This window comes from Bubalus bubalis, chromosome 14 (assembly GCF_019923935.1).
Source record: "Bubalus bubalis isolate 160015118507 breed Murrah chromosome 14, NDDB_SH_1, whole genome shotgun sequence".
NCBI lineage: Eukaryota > Metazoa > Chordata > Mammalia > Artiodactyla > Bovidae > Bubalus > Bubalus bubalis.
The window spans coordinates 15886860-15905855 of NC_059170.1; the positions used below are offsets into that span (position 1 = coordinate 15886860).

The window sequence follows — 18996 nt, forward strand, 5'->3', positions numbered from 1 at the left end:
TTTGATTTCAAACATATCATGTGTCACGAGAAGAAAAAGATGTTCTCTGATGTTTGCCTTGCAGCGTACTATAAACCAAGATCATCTATTTCTACATAGCTTCATTTTAAAATCTTATATAAACACTTCACCCTGCCAAATGGGATGCTCTGTATGCATGGTCCAGATGAATGGAGGCCTGGAAGGACTCCATTCTGCAGCGGTCACACCAAAGGACTCTGCCATGAGACTCAACTAGGGTAGGTCAGCTCCATACGTGCTCCCTCCTCTCTAGGTGGACACCTGGAATCCTAGAAGAAAGCCTAAGAGGGAGAGGGGGCAGGGAATACGTGGGCTGTGTCCCTCTGCTCTGGGATCTTTCTATGAGGTGGCCTTCCTCTCAACAGGGCTCACTTCACTGGGCAAGGCTGAGGCATACCTAGACCAGGGAGGCATGCAGCGGGCCACAGCTGCTGGCACCTGGGCACAGTCTGTAGCAACCAGCCCTCCAGGGCATCAGATGGAGTGAACTGCCCTGCACGCTCCCCCACAGCTTCCAGCCTCACAAATGATCTTTCCTGCCTCTCAATGCAAGCCCGGTAGCTCCAAGACACAACTATAGCTAACTTTCACCACACTTAATCTGAAACACAGCTTTGTTGACTGCCAGTGAATATAAAGTTAGACCAAAGCAAGACAGAACTAGTATTTCCCTTCTCTGGGCTGTTGGGGGTGTCGAGTGCAGTCTCTAGTCTCCAGAGGATTTTGACTTCTAAATATGAGAGGATCTTGAGGCTCTACACTTTGATCCCTTAACTAATATTCTCATAAAAATCTGAAAGCGTCAGAGAAACTGGGACTCTTGCCTATGGGTAGTGCAAATACAAAGTGGAGGACGCTGTGGTGATTCCTCAAAAAAATAAATGCAGAATCACCGAGCAAGTGATTCCACCCTAAGTATTAGACCTCAAAGAAGTGAAAGCAGGGACACAAGCACATACCTGTACACCTGTGCGCAGAGCAGCACTGTTCACAAAAGCCAAAGGGTGGCAGCTCCCTAGGAACCCACCAACAGGTGAATGGTCTATTTGTACAATGGAATATTACTCAGCCTTAAAAAAATCCTGACACATGATACAAGAGGAACCCTGAAGACACTGTACCAACTGAAAAAATCAGTCACAAAAAGACAGATATTGTATGACTCCACTATCATGAGGTTCCTAGAATCGTCAAATTCATAGAGACAGGAAGTAGAACAGTGGTTGTCAGGGGTTGGGGGAGGGGAGAATGGGAGTTAAGTGTTGAACGGGTAGAGTTCCGGTTTGACAAAAATGAAAACGTTCTGGAGACGGATGGTGGTGGTGGTTGGACAACAATGTGAAAGTGCTTAACGCTGCACAACTGTCCGTTTTAACATTTTTAATTGTATTTAAAAATGAGTAAAATGGTAAGTTTTATGTTGTGTATTTTTCACCACAAATTCTTACAAAAACTCAGGTGTCAGACCCACAGGAAGCAAACAAAAGCGTTTCCTGAATTAATGACGACGGACCTTGAATCACAAGTTAACAACGTGCCCCAAAGCAGACATCTTTAGATGAAAACTCCTTCAGTGCTTAAAAAAAATGCTGACACACGCTACACTGTGCCCTCTCCCCCAAGGCACACAGAATCTGAGAAACAACTTTCCGGACAAAATAAAATCAATGAGAGCCGCTGGTCTCCACCTACCTGATTCAAGCAGCATTTTTGCAAACATGGGATTCAAAGGAAACTCTGCTATTCTCATGCCAAGCGGTTCAGTTAGGCGACAGTCTTTGTCCAGACCTGCCGTAAGAACAACAGAAGGCAGAAGGCACGTACCAGTATAGGAAGATGTACAGTTGTTGGGAGAATAAAAGGCAATACATGCTAGCTAAGGTGTATCCAGGAGATGAATCATACACTATTAGCTTCAACCTGATCGCTGTTACAGTAGAAAAAGAAAAGATTTCCTCGGAGCTCTTGAATACTCAATTTTGAAAAATTAATTCTAATGGCCTCTATGGGCCTCCCTGGTGGCTCAGTGGTAAAGAATCCACCCGCCAATGCAGGAGATGCGGGTTCAATCCCTGGGTCGGGAAGATCCCTTGGAGGGAAGAAGAAATGGCAACCCACTCCAGTATTCTTGCCTGGGAAAGCCCATGGACAGAGGAGCCTGGTGGGCTACAGTCAATGGGGTCACAAAGAGTTGGGACATATCTTAGGGACTAAACAACAATGGCCTCTATGTAAAGACCTAAGTATAAGGAAATGGCCCCAGAGCCGCCTCCGGCCCCCACCCTCTCCTGGTTCTACTTCTCCCCAGAACCTGCCCTCTCCAAGGGCCCAACCCACAACCAGATAGTGCCAAACACAGAGGGCACTTTCCTTAGGGCCCCCAGCAGTCTTTGCGCCTGCTAACTACAGCTCCTTGGAAATACTCTTCCCCAGCTTCCATGACCCACACTGTCTGGCTTCTCTGCCACCTCTCCTGCTGTTTTCTCTGCATCACCTCTGGACTACTGCACTCACTTCCCACACTAGCAAGGTAATGCTCAAAATCCTCCAAGCTAGGTTCCAGCAGTGTGTGAATCATGAACTTTCAGATGTACAAGCTGGGTTTAGAAAAGGCAGAGGGAGCGGAGATCAAATTGCTAACATTCACTAGGTCGCAGAGAAAGCAAGGGAATTCCAGAAATAACATTCATTTCTGCTTCACTTACCACGCAAAAGCCTGTGACTGTGTGGATCACAAAAAACTATGGAAAATTCCATTTTTCTCCCCATCACTTATGGCAAATAGATGGGGAAAAAACAGAAACAGTAACAGATTTTCCTGGGCTCCAAAATCACTGTGGACCGTGATTGCAACCATGAAATTAAAAGGCACTTGACCCCTGGAACAAAAACTATGACAAACCTAGATAGCGTATTAAAAAGTAGAATCACTTTGATGACAAAGGTCTGTATAGTCAAGGCTGTGGTTTTTCCAGTAGTCCTGTATGGATGTGAGAGTTGGACCATAAAGAAGGCTGAGCGCTGAAGAATTGATGCTTTCAAACTGTGGTGCTGGTGAAGACTCTTGAGAGTCCCTTGGACAGTTAAGGAGATCAAACCAGTCAATCCTAAAGGAAATCAAACCTGAATATTCATCAGAAGGACTGATGCTGAAACTGAAGCTCCAAAATTTTGAACACCTCATGCGAAGAGTCAACTCTTGGGAAAGACCCTGATGCTGGGAAAGATTGAGGGCAGGAACAGAAGGGGCTGACAAAGGATAAGATGGTTAGATAGCATCACTGACTCAATGAACATGAATCTGAGAAAACTCCAGGAGACAGGGAAGGACAGAAGAGTTTGGTGTGCCATAGTCCATGAGGCCGCAAAGAGTCTGACCTGACTTAGTGACTGAACAGCAACAACATTTGGGGCTAACTTGAATTGTACATTTTAAATGGGTGAATTACACGGTTTATGAATTATACCTCAATAAAGATCTTAAGAACTAAAAAAAATCTTAAAGAACAAAACTGCCACTGAAATTTAATATCAAACTGGATATTATCTTCATTGGAGGCAACCTTCACAGAAAAGACACTTCCAAAAGAGGTGAATTTAGGCCACAATTTTCTCTATTTTAAGATAAATACCACATTTTCAAACAAGAGAATAGGAGTTCCTCCATAATATGGTGTCTCCTTGTCCCAACAATATCATAGGCCAGTATTCTACCCAATCCTCCACGGGAACTCCAGGAGTGGAAGGAAGGGGGTTTAGGGAGAGAACACTGAGCAGTTTCAGAACGGTGTCAGGGACAGAGAATAAGGCCCAGCGGGGTGACAGCTGAAATATTGGTAAAAGAATCTTCCAGGTGTCTCTTAGGAAGTATAGCTATAGTGATGGTTATTAAAAGCTTTTGATGTATTGACATGCTTCATAAATTTATTGTCACGATTGGATTTCATGATCCGATCATAAAGTGAAAGTGAAGTGTTAGTTGCTCAGTTGTGTCTGACTCTTTGCAACCCCATGGACTGTAGCCTGCCAGCCTCCTCTGTCCATGGGATCCTCCAGGCAAGAATACTGGAGCGAGTTGCCATGCCCTCCTCCAGGGGATCTTCTCAACCCAGGGATCAATCATGGTCCCATCTTATTTCGATAAGCTTACATGTCACTGAGAGGATCATATATATGGGAAGAACCAAGTCCATCCTTGAAGATACCAAGAGCCCTAGAGTGAATACAACCTAATATCACATACTAATAAATATGTAAGAAACACAGAGTAAGAGACAGACGTACCTCCCAGAGCATAGAGTAACTCCAGTGCTTGAACCATCGACTGCGCTGGAGGTGGCTGTAAGAAGCATAAATCCCCCCAAGTTAATTTCATCAGGCACCAGCCATAACAAGGCGACTGTTTCCTGCTCAAACCCACTCTTCGCTTTAACACGCCCCAGACTTCCCAGCCTCCACTCTGGAGATGTCCTTCCTCTCCCTCTCGGCACCCTTCCTACTCCTTGGTCTTCAATCTCAGCTTGAGTAAACATTTCCTTTGACGCTTTCCCTCATGCTCCACTCCCATCAGAAGAGATGGGTCCTTACCGTGACCTACCTTCTTGCTTTCCCTAAACTCTCATCAAAGATCTCTACTTTTTACCTCATGTCTCAGCCTTCTAAGAAGCCTCATGATACTGCAGTATTGATGGATGATTCATCTTTGTATCACCCAGAGCTCTGCCCCAGGCCCTCCCTACAGGGACTAACTAACATCAGTTGAATTTGAACTTCTGGAAATAAAGAGAGAATGCCAGACAATCTGAAGTTTAACAAAGCTGATACTGTGACTTTCAGTCTGAGTCTCTGGATCCTCACTGTCTTCTTTCTTTCCACAAACCTTTATTGAACACCTACTACTGTATGCAAAGCATCACTACTATCTCCTAAACTATTTCATTCATTAGCCACATAATAAAATTAGAGTCCTTTTGCAAATTGCATAACTTTTTTCTAAATGCGTTCACAACAAATGTATTTTAAATACATACTTTTGCAGGTGAGCAAAGTGAATAACAAAATGTAAAAGACATTTGAACAAGATCCTAGAGGCCACTGGTGGCAAAGCCAGAGACAGAACTCAGGTCTTGTTTTTTCTACTCTGCCATACCCACTTGGAGAAGGAAATGGCAACCCATTCCAGTACTCTCGCCTGGAAAATTCCATGGATAGAGGAGCCTGGTAAGCTAGAGTCCACGGAATCGCAGAGTCACACACAACTGAGCAACTTCACTTCACACCCACTGGACTGCCAAGGAACAAAGGTGTACTTCTGGAAGCTGTGCTGACTGCAGGAACATACTGACGAGGGCAGAACTAGACCTGACTCACGACACACCAGGGCTTCAACAAATCGCTGTGGACTAAATCACATAACTGATTCACTAGTCCTTCCCCAGTGCCCACGACATCCTACTTTACAAAGAGGAAACATACCCACAGCACCTAAAAGGGGGCTTGACCACTGTCTTTACACCGAGACTACATGAGTAACAGGGAATGACCGAGCACTGAATGAGGTTCTGAATAATTACAGAACAAAACAGACAGGCCCTCTTGGACTCCTTTTAATCCTTGGCCCTGTGTGCAGGCAATCCCCAGGCCTGATGAATTCTGCTCTTGGGATTCATCATCAATCAAAAAGCCCACACCTTTACCCCCTCCTCCCCCAATCACATCCAGAAGATTTTCACCTCAACACACACTTACTAGTATTTCTCCAAGGCCTCATCTGATTGGAGATCACATAAAAACAGTTTTAATGCAGCTCGAAGGACTGTGTTTGCTTTTCTCACTGCCTGGTGTTCTGCTCCCACTGTTCCTTGTACTCATGGCCGCTTCACAGTGATGACCCTGGGACAGCTGCATGCTATTCCAACAAGGTCATACACTATGAAATAAGCACCTTTCTTGCTACTGGGCAATTGAGTGGTTTTCAGTTCTTTGCTACTGTAATTATCACTGCTAAATATATAAAATTATATGCATCCTGTGATTTCAACTGTTAAAAAAAAACCCACAATTTCAGGGGAAAATAACCAGAAGGGAATATATGAAGATGTATTTATATGTATTTCCTTCATTTCTCAGCTGTCCAAAAGTTTATGATTTTCATTATTATATTTTTAAATTTAATATAAAATGATACTATAATCATTATCCTACATATAAGTTATTTGCTTCTTTTGAATTATTTTCAGGAGAAAATTTCCCAAGAAGAAATACCAGCCATTGCTACAGCTCATAATGTCAGAAAGTCCTCCATGAGGACTGAAACAGAATACAAAACCATTTCCCCCAAGTTGTGTCAGCGGGACTTTATCATTTTTCTTTATGTTTGATCATTCAATTAATGTAGAGTGGAACCGCTATTTCAATTTGCATTTCTTTCTCCTAGAGAAGTCAAACATATTCTAATGTTGGTTACTATTTGCACTGTTCATGCAACATCAGGGACTTTATCATCCAGGAATCTAGCCTAGTTACACACATCAACAAGGTTGGGCTAGAATAGAGAGTCAAAACAATACAAGTTTTCAAGTCATAAAAATTCAAGAAGAAAACATGACTGAGTATTTATTAACTGACTGAGATATGGGGAAGTGCTTCACAAGCACAAGAAAAGAAAGAAAATCACAGAGCAAAGGTAGAAAGATCTTGCTGTGGAAACGTTTACAGGGGCTGCACGTAACTAAACAAACAAGAACATACAAACAACTAGAACTATTTACAAGAAATACTACAGACAAAGGTCAATAGTTTTAACTAGTTAAGGCTTTAATAGTTAAAGGACTCTTAAAAATCACTAATAAACACTAAAATAGTTTAATTCAGAAGAAATATAAAGTGGCTGATAATTTTCCAGTGGTCATGTATGGATGTGAGAGTTGGACTATAAAGAAAGCTGAGCACTGAAGACTTGATGCTTTTGAACTGTGGTGTTGGAGAAGACTCTTGAGAGTCCCTTGGACTGCAAGGAGATCCAAACAGTCCATCCTAAAGGAGATCAGTCCTGAATATTCACTGGAAAGACATGCTGAAGCTGAATCTCCAATACTTTGGCCACGTGATGTGAAGAACTGACTTATTTGAAAAGACCCTGATGCTGGGAAAGATTGAGGGCAGGAGGAGAAGGGGACGACAGAGGATGGGATGGTTGGATGGAATCACCGACTCAATGGACATGGGTTTGGGTGGACTCTGGGAGTTGGTGATGGACAGGGAGGCCTGGCGTGCTGCAGTTCATGGAGTCACAGAGTCGGACATGACTGAGCGACTGAACTGAACTGATAATTTTTTTAACCTTATGAGAAATCAAAAAAGATAAGAGATAATATTTTTCCGTCTTCCTCCCACCAACCAAATTAGAAAAACTCTAAAAGAAGATAACACGGCAGGATGGGTGGCCAGTGAGTCAGGCATGCATGCACTACGCAAGCTTATACCTGTAAAGGAATTCGGCCATGTATCGAGGACCTACAAAATGATTATGGCCTTTGACCCAATAAACCCACTCCCGGAAATAATCAGAAATGCAATCCGCTGTAGGGACTTTCCCTGTAGTTCCACCATAGACCTCCTGGCTTCCCCAGTCGGGATACTTCTTTATCATGCCGACACACTCCTGGATCACTCCACCCCGCCCGACTCACTAAAATCCCACTTGGGTTTCAGGTCTCGCCTCAGACATGACTTAACTGGGCTGCGGGCCTTTCCTGTGTCTCTCAGAGCACAGGGCACAGACCCTATCATTACTCCACTTACTCTCTCTCCCCCAACAGACAAGAAGAGAAGTTGTCACCCTTGTCTGGCTATTCTCCCCTAGACCCTGCACATGATACCCGTGGCTAAGTGAAAAACACCAGAAAGGTAGCATGCTCTGTACCGATGTCAGCACCCCTCTGGGAGCATTCCAGTGTCCCGACGGCTGCAGATGGAAGGCAGGACTTACCGACATGAAGTGAAACCTGAGGACGTTGTCGATCCCCAGCGCCTTCAGCTGCAGGATGACGGGGGCCAGGTTGCTCCGCTGCATCTCAGGGACAGTGGACTGAGGCAGCTGGTCAAAGGCTTCCTCTGGGGATAGGAAATCAGAACTGTTGGGGATCAAATGTCACAATCAAATGTGACCATTCTGCCAAAGAAACGTTGTCCTTCTCTCACTTTAACGAGGGGCTCTAGGAGTCTAGGCTCAGACTCATACGATACTGTGATAGAACACTGCTTCCTATTTAGGAAAGACCCCCCTTTTTTTTTTCAACTTTAGATACATATATTTTAACAATATGTCTTTATAAAAGTATGCCCTTTTACTTTAGAATGCTTTTTACAGTGTGATTCTTGTTAGCAAAACATTAAAACGAAGCAACAAGTGATACTGGGGGTGCCCTGTTTCCATTCCCTCTGTTAGGGACGGAGCCAAGGAGCAAAGGACTATACAGAAAAGCAAAGAACAATTTCAGGATAAATTACCAAATAAAACCAGAATATAACCAAAATATCTCTAAAATATTAAAAAATGACCAAATCTCCTAAAGACCAAAAATTGTCCAACTTTTTAAATCAAGCCAGGCACATACGTCACTCCCAGAATCCAATGCTGCCCCGAACGGATTAATGAATGCTTACACACACCATCAGGAACAAAAGGTGAACTCGAACAGGAAAAGGCACCACAGGGTTCAGGAGGCCAAGACGGGAGGGGCAGGAGAGGGGGGAGGAAGGGTAAGAGACTCTGGGAAGCCTTTATAAAGAAGCTAGATAAAAAGGGTGAGGGAAAAAAACAGGGAGGAAGAGATTAAACCCTTTTTGTGTATATTCAGAAAGTCTATGGATCATTTAGAGAAGGATTATAGACAAAATCCTCCCACATCAGTCAACATTTTACCTGTGCACACCCTCCTTCACACAAAGGTGGCCTAGCTTCCAACATAAATCTTTAATTAACCAGAGAAAAGTCAGAGCAGAACAAAAGGTGTCATGAAGAAACAGCACTATCACTGAAGGACTCAAAAAAAAAAACTTTAGTTTGACAAAAGAGACAATAAATATTCTGTAAGCTGATTGATACAAATCATTAAATGCATGGGCCCACCTGGAAGGTTCCGGGTAATAGGCAATGGCTGCCGCTGCTAAGTCGCTTCAGTTGTGTCCGACTCTGTGCGACCCCAGAGACAGCCCACCAGGCTCCCCCGTCCCCGGGATTCTCCAGGCAAGAACACTGGAGTGGGTTGCCATTTCCTTCTCCAAACAGGCAACGGCAGGAAGTTCCAAATGGGATATTCCCTTCAAGTTTCAAGAGCGTTTGTGGGGTAGCCTTTTGGTAGGATAACCACATTTTCCAAGCACACTGCGATCAGGTAAGAGGACGATCCTGATGAAGATGCTCATAGGAAGCAGGTGCTTCTTAAGAGTTCAAGGACACTTCAGTTAAGTTCAAGGACACTTGAGTCTACTGAGGACCCGAGTACACAAAGGCACTGGGCCAAAGGCTGCAGGAGCTGTGGGCCAACAGCTTTTGAGACATTTCCGTGATTCAGAGGGGTCTGGGACCGAGATGAGGATCAGGCTAGGTCCCAGTGGAGGGTCCTCCCAAGGAGAAATGGAGGCTGAAGGGTGGACGGAGGACGGCTGAGGGGAGAAGGGATTTAGGGCACTGACACCCGGGAGAGGAAGCCAGGGACGAGGCCGACCCGCCGGGCAGAGGAAACAGCCCAGGGAAAGGGACCAACGGTGTGAGAAGCGGGTGTGGGAAGACAGAAGGGAGATTCAGAAGACAGAGTAGTGCAGCAGGGGTGCAGTGCGGGGTCAGTGCTGGCGGACAGCAGGCAGAGACAAGCCAGGAAGTCCCGGAAGGACGTGGGGAACTGTTAATGGTCAGAGCAGGCAGCGCCCTGCTCAGAGCTGTGATCTCTGGAAGCAGGCTGGCGGAGGAAACCTAGAGTCTGGATCTGCTGCACCCCATTACTGTCAGCTGGTCTCCCCGCAACCTCACCTCCACTAAAGCTGCCCACACCCTTTACCCAAGTCCACTTGCCTATCTTTAGTCTACAGCCTGCTGTTTGATTTCACTGGGGCATGAGATGATGCTGGCTTGTTCCTCAGGTTAAATAAAGAATTACCATGTGACCCTGCAATTCTACTCCGAGCTGTGTATCCAAAGGAATTAAAAACACAGACTGAGGCACACGTACATGCTTATTCACAGCAGCGCTATTCACAACAGCCAAAAGGCAGAAACCACCATCAACTGATAAACAAACTGTGGTACCTTCATACAATAGAATATTATTCGGCCATAAGAAGAAATAAAGTACTGATACACTGTAAATGAACCTGGAAAACATTATGTTGAATGAAAGAAACCAGACACAAAATGTCACATTATATGATTTAATTTATGTGAAATATCCAAAATACTCATCCCTTGGTATCCACAGCAGACTGATTCCAGGACACCCCTCTCCCCCACTGAAGATACCATAATCTGAGGATGCTCAAGCCCCTCACAGAAAATGGCACAATATTTGCATATAACCTACACACATCCTCTGAATACTTAAAATCATCTCTATACTTACAGTACTTAATAGAATGTAAACGCTATATGAACTGTTGCTGGTGTGTAGGCAACTTCAAGTGTTGCTTTCTGAAACTTTCTGGAATTTTTTTTCCCAAATATTTTCAATCTGCAGTTGGTTGAATCTATGGATACAGAGGGCCACCTGACCATCCAAAACGACAACAAAGATTGCTGGTTGTCAGAGGCTGGCAGCAGGGAGAAATGAAGAAGGAAATACTGCTTAACAGGTAAGGACTTTTACTTTAGAGTGATCAAGATGTTTCCTAACTAGATAAAGGTAGTGGCTGCACGCTGTGAAGATAATAATGCCACTGAACTGTTCAAGTTAAAAGGGTTAATTTCATGTTATGTAAATTTCACCTCATTAAAAAAAATTTAAGTTTCCTGAAAATTCCTCTTCCCCATATTTCAGTTCGCCTTTGAAACTGGCTTTCCTCTTTCTATTTCCGTTATTCCCTCTTAATACCTTCAGAGGAAGAACCTTACTTCTCTGGCTTCAGGTTCTGCATTCTCCCTCCCTTCCACGAATCCTTCTTACCCTGTTCCTCCCCTTCAAGTACTAGTACATTCCACGTCCTCTGCTTGCTGTGATGAAATCTAACCCCCGCTGCTATCCCCTCACCTGGATTAACTACTGAGTAGCCGGTAAGATCAGGCTCAATTATGGACTGTGAAGCCCTCCCCAGTAGGAATAACTCCCTGCTGTCTGCTTCCAAGGCTCATTCAGTTATGGCAACTCTATCACACCGTAACATGCTAATCTGTTCATAAGCCTGCCTCCACCACCAGGCTCTCAGCCATGTGGCCTCAGACCGTATCTCAACTGGCTTTAGATTTCCATGCCTGGCACAGAGCAAGTGCTCTGTAAACATCTGTGAAAAAGAATAAATGATGTCAAGGACTGAACAAGGATGATGGTAATCTGAAAGGAAAGGAGAGATATGAGGTAAAATCCCCGGATCTGGTTAAGTGACTGCAGAGGGATACTGGACAGAGAAGGGAATTAAAAATGATTTGAAAATTTAATCTAGATAATTGAGAGAAACCTTGACACTGTCACCCACAGAAGAGAGCACAATGAAGTAAAGAGCAGCTCTGGAGACCTCATTTTCTGTAGACAAAACTGTTTAGTTGGAGAGAAAACTCCTTAAGGGCTAAGACCGTCTTCATTGTAATTTCATGTTGCTCCTTCAAAGTCAAGCATGGAGCAGGAGCTGACCAACTGCTATCAATGAGTCTCAGGAGAGACCCTGCTGGTTCGGCTCTGCAAAGGTGCTCTGAACCAGAGGAAAGATGGAACCCACTGTGGGGCCCCACAGGGTTTCAAGGATCCCAGAATAAAAAAAAAATGCCACAGGATGCTAAGAGAATGTTAAGAAAGACAGAACAAGGGTTCAAGCTACGTGTCACACAGCTGCTGACAGGCCAAGGCCCAGACTAGGTCAGAAAAGGGGTGGCAAATAATTGGTAATTCATGGGACTTCAACGGTGGTCCAATGGCTAAGACTCCTCACTCCCAATGCAGGGGACCCTGGGGTGCCATCCCTGGTCGGGGAACTAGATTCTACATGTCCCAGCTAAGAGTTCCCATGCTGCAACTAAAGATCCTGCATGCCACAACTAACACTCTGCACTGCCAAATAAATAAATATATATTTTTTTAACTGGTCTAGCTTTGGCCAGTGAGGAACAGTAGCAAAGAAGGGCCATGTCTGGAGTGAGGAAGGTGGTGGGGGTCAGATTACAGAAGGCCTTGTGAGGAAGATCTGGGTCTTAAGTTCTGCTTATTAGGGGTAGATACCTGTAATATTCTCTGATGCCCAGGCTGACTAGGAGAAAGGCAAAACCCCTAAAAGAGAAAAAAGCCACACTTACCTGTATAAAGGCGGTAACATTTCCCTGAGCGGCTGCGGCCACCACGTCCTGCTCGCTGGTTGGCTGATGCCTGGGACACTGGAACCACCACCAAGCACTCGATAGCTGTCCTGGGGTTGTAGGCCCGGAGCTTCACGAAGCCACAGTCAATCACATACACGATCCCGCTGATTGTGATGGAGGTTTCTGCTACATTGGTGGCCACGATCACCTAGGTTCCCCCACAGGAACGAGAGTCAGGATAAAAGTGTTTTGGTTGTCTTCACTCTGAATAAACGAGTCAAAGTCCTAAAAGATGTCAAGATATCCTCAATAGTGTAGAACCTGTGAGAGGCAGTTAGGTATCCTGGATGCACTAGAATGAATTTCATGCTCAGGGTGCCTTGGGTTTCAATTCTCCCTAAGCTTGGGACCTTGGACAAGTTCCTTAACCTCCTGAACATGTTTGTTTGTTTCCGTAATAAAATTTACCTCTCCCAGGGTTCTTCAGCGGATTAATTGTGAAACATACATGAAATGATTATTAGAGCCTAGTACTTGGCTCAGAGCAAATATTCAACAAACATTAGTTTTTACCTTTTGTACAACTCAAGTGATGCACATCGCCACCTGTACCTGCCCTTTACTTGTGTTCTAACTGCTTTCTGAGGGTCTGCACTTTGCCAGGCACACTTCAAGGTGCTAGGAATGGACAATGGACAAGAGTCCACATTCCAGTGTGAATGTCTGGGTGGAGAAACAGTGAACATAAGACAGTGACGAACACTTGGAGGAAAACGCAATAGGGTAATACTCTAGTATTATGTAGTGTTCAATATATATATCATGTTATAATATGTTAATAATGGAGCACGCTTACTTCAGGTTAGATGGCCAGAGAAAGCCTCTCTAAAAGATGATTTTAAGCTGAGACCTGAATAAAAAGCAGCAGCCGGCTCTACAGAGATCCAGGCAGAGGAAGGAGAAACAGCCGATGCAGCCACAGACCAGGATAATTAAATAAAAGATGAGGTTAGAAGGGATGCAGGGACCTGATCATGCACGGTCTCTGGGCCACAGGAGGGGTTTGCATTTTATTTCAAGGGCGCTGAGTGCTGCCCCCTGGAGGGTGTGAAGCAGCAGGAGACATATAAATAGCACTTGGAACTTTGGTCGGGCACTTTTACTTAGATCATTTTACAAAATCTCCCTACTATTTTTATGTAGCACAGTCACGATTTTATGCTATAAAACCATCTATCTAAAAGTTACTATTATTCATGTTTTACAGCTGAGAAAACCAGGTCTCGGGGTTGAGTAACTCATCCCAGTGCACAGGGTAACCCAGGTCTCCTGACTGGATGGCTACAGTTCACGTTTGACTGGACAGACTTGAGCAAGCTCCATCCCAATGGCCAGGGTGCCCTCTTAAAAGTGACCTGAAGCTGGGAGTGGAGCCTCAGGCCAGCTGTCCCTCACTACTGTGCTCTCTGCCACCGGCTGATAAACAGCCACTCTAAGGCGACCCTGGGCCACTGCTACCCCTTCCTCACCAGATGAAGGGTAAGCAGCAGGACCCAGGCAGGGGCAGAGAGCAAACAGACTGGTTGCCTACTGGCTCCTTTAAACTAGTGCTTCTCACCATGCCCTTCCCCACCCCAATTTCAAGGCTAGGTATTTTTAAGCCACACCTTAAATTAACTGACTTATATTTGGCTCTACAGGCAAACTGATTTTTCAAACAGATGGCTGAGAAACCATTTTACAGTAGCTAATCTACTGTTTCTGACTGATCACAATTCACCAAGACAATCCTTTAAATCAAGATACTGTTATGTGATAGGGAAAGAAAAGAAGCAAAGAGAAGTCACCTACTCTGATAATTACTAAACTTTCTGTGAGGCAGGCTGAGAAATCTTTGCAACTCATTATTTATTGTGTGCTTTTATCCTTGTTTATGTTTTTTTTTTTTTTTTGGGGGGGGGGTTGGCTATGAAACTTGAGGGAAATTAGTTTCCCAACCAGGGACTGAACCCAGGCCCTCAGCAGTGGAAGAGGAGAGTACTAACCACTGGACTACCTGGGAATTTCTTTCTGCGTGTTTTTAGCTCTGCTGCACAGAAATACAGACCTTAAGTTCTTTAAAATACCTTCCTATTTAGCAGGTTCTACTTCAATGTAAAATAAACCTTTCCAGTAGAGGGCAAGGGGGCACCAACAAGATTACAGACGGCTGCAAACGCCCTTGGTCCCTGGGTTAGTCTCACCTTTCTGACACTGCGTGACACCCTTTCAAACACTTTCATTTGCTCAAAGGAGGGCAGTCCTGCATACATGGGAAGAATCCGGAGGTGTCTCTTCATCCCAGTCTGACCCAGCGCTCGAGCCTGCTCGATCAGCATTGACACGACAGTTTCCACCTCTTCCTAAAATCATCGAGATGGGGACCAAAGAAACCGAGGTCAGATCGAAGCATGTCATTTTATCTGACTGCAAGAAAATGTAGGATTGGGTCGGGACTATAAATCCAGTCAGATCTGTGACTCAGAGTCATCACACTCCACAGCGGGGTGGTATTTGATCAAATGCAACCAAACAATGGGGCCAATGGGTGAAAAGTCGTGACTGTCCAATTAATTACTCAAGTCCACACTACCTGCAGTCAATAGAAGAATTTCTGATGCACCAAAACGACTATTTTACTGAGTTTTTTTTTTTAATACACTGCAGCCAACAGTATGGCATACATATGGACAAGCTGTGGCACACAGAATCGCTGTAAGCCTGTCCTAGAAAAGATTACTGAACAATGGAAAATGCTTGCCAGTGGAAATGATTACAACTAGAGGGTAGTTCTGAACAGAGCTACAACCTTGAGTGAGCCTTTAGGCCTGTCTGGTTGTTTTTCCAGTGGTGTGCCAACCTGTTCCCTCCAGGGTGAGCTGCAAAGGTCACTGGGAAAAAGGTGCAGCAGCAACACAGAGGCGCAGCATGTGCCTCGTGCAGGATTCAATCCTGGCATCAAAACGGCCCACTGGCTTAGCTCTTGGATTTACTCTGGAATCAGCTGATAAATTTAAAACATCTGGCAGACAGAACAGGCAGGAGCTAATGATTCTCTGGCAATTGAGTCAACAGATGAATGACATCAAACTGAACAATTTTTTAATGCAATCAAGTAACCACAAAGACAATAAAACTTGAGATCGATGGCTAAGTAAAGTAATAGGCCTCTGTATACATTTTGGTGCTGCTTTTTTTTTTTTTTTTCTGATTAAATTATCTCATTATTATTCATAATACTTAATTTTTTTTTTTTAATTTTATTTTTAAACTTTACATAACTGTATTAGTTTTGCCAAATATCAAAATGAATCCGCCACAGGTATACATGTGTTCCCCATCCTGAACCCTCCTCCCTCCTCCCTCCCCATTCCATCCCTCTGGGTCGTCCCAGTGCACCAGCCCCTAGCATCCAGTATCGTGCATCGAACCTGGACTGGCAACTCATTTCATACATGATATTTTACATGTTTCAATGCCATTCTCCCAAATCTTCCCGCCCTCTCCCTCTCCCCCAGAGTCCATAAGACTGCTTTTTTTAAAGATTTTTTCATGGACGGAGGAGCCTGGTGGGCTGCAGTCCATGGGGTCACTAGGGGTCGGACACGACTGAGCAACTTCACTTTCACTTTTCACTTTCATGCATTGGAGAAGGAAATGGCAACCCACTCCAGTGTTCTTGCCTGGAGAATCCCAGGGATGGGGGAGCCTGGTGGGCTGCCATCTGTGGGGTCGCACAGAGTCGGACACGACTGAAGCGACTTAGCACAGCATAGTGAAGCTGTATTTGGCACTGCCTTAACGTGTCTGTTCGCCAGAGGAAAAAAGGCTCAATGGAATTACCTGACCAGTGAGAAATGCTAATATGTCTCCATCTCCCTCAGTCTGGTGAATTTTCATCACAGTTTCTACGGTTGATTTGATGTAATCTGGAACAGGACTGAAAAGATGTATGAGATAAATTCATCACCAGAATATGTTCATTAATTACAGATCAATTACCTTAGTAATCTGCCAGCAAAGCCTTGTGAAATTAGTTTGTGCCTGCCCAGCAGATAATCGGCATATGAATAATTAAAATAAACATTCTTTTTTTAACGCAGAATTCAAATACAATCCATAATTACATGTAAACTACTATTTTTGGCTTTATTTGCAGAGACAGAAAAGCAATAAAGCCCGTGCAAACCAATGTCCTATCTTTAGCATGCAGATTCCCTGGCCAGGAAAAGTGGGTCTCTTGTCCCACTGCTGAATTCCACATTCTTTCCATTTCCCCTCCTGACCACCAGCAGCATGTCTGAGGGGAGTAGATGGAGCGCACGGGTGCCTGCCCCTCTAAAATGACTCAGAAGTCAGGCCCGTAACTCTCTGGATTTATCTGCCTCTGACTCAGGCTCCCAGTCTTCCTCTGTACACTGAAAAGGAGTAGGAATTAGAATGACCCTTTCCTGTTCAAAGAGGCTCCTCCCAAAAATGTCAGCCAAGGCCTTCCTGCTAAGATGTAGAGGGCTGAGAACCAATTGATTCAAATCACCAATACCACCCGAGTTGACAGTCTTGTAAAGCCCAGTTCGGACCATTCTAGAGCCCTCCTCCCTGCAACCTTGTTCCCATTTTGCTCTTTGCAGCTGAGCCAGGGACCACAGAGTCATAGAAACCTGCACATCTGGAGGGAGACTTGAAATCCTGTAGCAATACTGAGGGAGGGTTCCAGAACATCCCATCAGTGACAAACATGCCCTTCCTCAGCAGCCTGGCGCACTGCCCTAGAAGCTGCAAGCAGACGCAGCTGCTTCTCAGCCCACTGAACAGACTTGGTTTTCCAATCACCCTGACTAAAAATGCAAGGACTGTCAAACCTCTGTAGATAGAAGATGTCCACTGGAAATGTCCGCCCTTCCACAGTAAGGATCACGCACGTATCCCTGGTTGGGTCACTGGTGTCGTTGTGATTAAAGAAATCCCTAAATTTCTAAAAGAAATTAAAAAAAATTCTCCATTGCTCAAATTAAAAAAAAAGGTTCATAGTAACTCACAGAAAGAATGAAAATGATATAAAACTGGCAGAGCAGGGGGTGGGGGGATAGGGATTGGCTATATGTAATACAGACTAAGGATAACAAAATAATTATTCAAAAAATCATATTTTTATTCTTATAATTTTGGGGAGTCACATTTCACTGGCAGACTCTATTGAAGATTTGACAGAAATGATCGAGGTTAGATTTCTAAAGTGCATTCAGCTGTGAACCTAAGTCAACATGCAGCAGAGGGATTATTGATCTTACCCCACCCGCCCCCCGTCCCCCATACTGCATTTAACCACAGACTAGGTCAGAAGGTGTAACTCAAGTTAAAGGTGGATTACATCAGGCTGATGTGTACTTCTGATCTGGAAAGCACAGCTCTGACCACACACTGTATAAAGGAAACCTGTACGTCTGTGAATGGCAGGGATGTTCCTGGAAGTGCAATCTACAGGTCCTGTGTTTGCAGGACAGAGTCCTCTCCCTCTTCATATGCCCCTCAGGAGGCAGCACTACACTCTGTATGGGCAGGTCGGCAATTCCTCACTTCTCCCACGCTCCCACAGGACCTCGCTGAGAGAAGTGGCTCTTGGCAATTCCACCCAAAGAGGTGGCCACGTTTCTTCAACGGCACTTGATCCCCAGGCCTGCAGTCTCTACGGAGGCCTGGTGGGAGAGCTCTTGACCTTCCCGGTCCCCTGAGGCCTGGCCACACGCTGCATTCTCCTCTCCTAGGAGGCCCACCCATGGGATCACCAGGCCTGTCTTCTTTTCTTCCCAGGTATCTCCCCTAAACACGTCCACGTCTGCTCCTAGAAACCAGGATCCAGGGTTGCCCTGAGAAACTGAATCGAGTGCAACATGAAAAGGCTTGGAGGAGCACTTCTAGAAGAGTCGACTAGATAGAACTCCAAAATACCTGCATGCTACATGTCAACCTCCAAGTCATGTCTGAGAAGAGTAAACACAGACATAAAAGAACAAGCCTCGGGCCAAGAGAAGTACTATGCTGCGCCATGAAGACCCACGCAGCTCCACCCTTCTTTCAGGTAAATTCCCTGCAAGTGACTTCAGCCTTCCTGTGTCCTATGGCATGCAAAGCATGGGCATGCTACAAGTGATGCACAAACAAGGGAGAAGGCACTGCTCCGCTCTCCCCCAAACAATGAATAAGCCAGGGAGGAAGGTGTGCAAAAAACCAATCATAACATAAACCGAGCCTCAAGGACTGGATGACCAGAGAAGAGCTGCAAGTTACAGTCAGGGGAGGAGGAAAGGGCCCACGATGATGTGGTATAGGGAGAGGGTCCTGGAGGTGGCCGGATCTCCTGGCTAAGCCTGAAAGGATGAGGAGGGCTATTACTGGTTGGGAAGGAGAAGAGGCGCACCCCTTCCAAGGATGACAGC

The 18996-nt window shown here is 44.9% G+C and overlaps 1 protein-coding gene across 7 annotated transcripts in view; it reads right to left on the bottom strand.

Annotated features, from left to right (window-relative positions):
• DHX35 (DEAH-box helicase 35) overlaps positions 1–18996 on the bottom strand; it is a 69616-nt gene that overhangs the window by 15579 nt on the left and 35041 nt on the right. For all 7 annotated transcript variants that reach the window (XM_025263472.3, XM_006065913.4, XM_044927653.2 and 4 more), the window contains 7 exons: positions 17422–17534; positions 16403–16499; positions 14764–14922; positions 12518–12728; positions 8012–8136; positions 4306–4360; positions 1714–1809 (listed from right to left, as the gene is read on the bottom strand). In XM_025263472.3, the coding sequence (XP_025119257.2) occupies positions 1714–1809; positions 4306–4360; positions 8012–8136; positions 12518–12728; positions 14764–14922; positions 16403–16499; positions 17422–17534 (856 nt within the window). The remainder of the gene's footprint in view (positions 1–1713; positions 1810–4305; positions 4361–8011; positions 8137–12517; positions 12729–14763; positions 14923–16402; positions 16500–17421; positions 17535–18996) is intronic.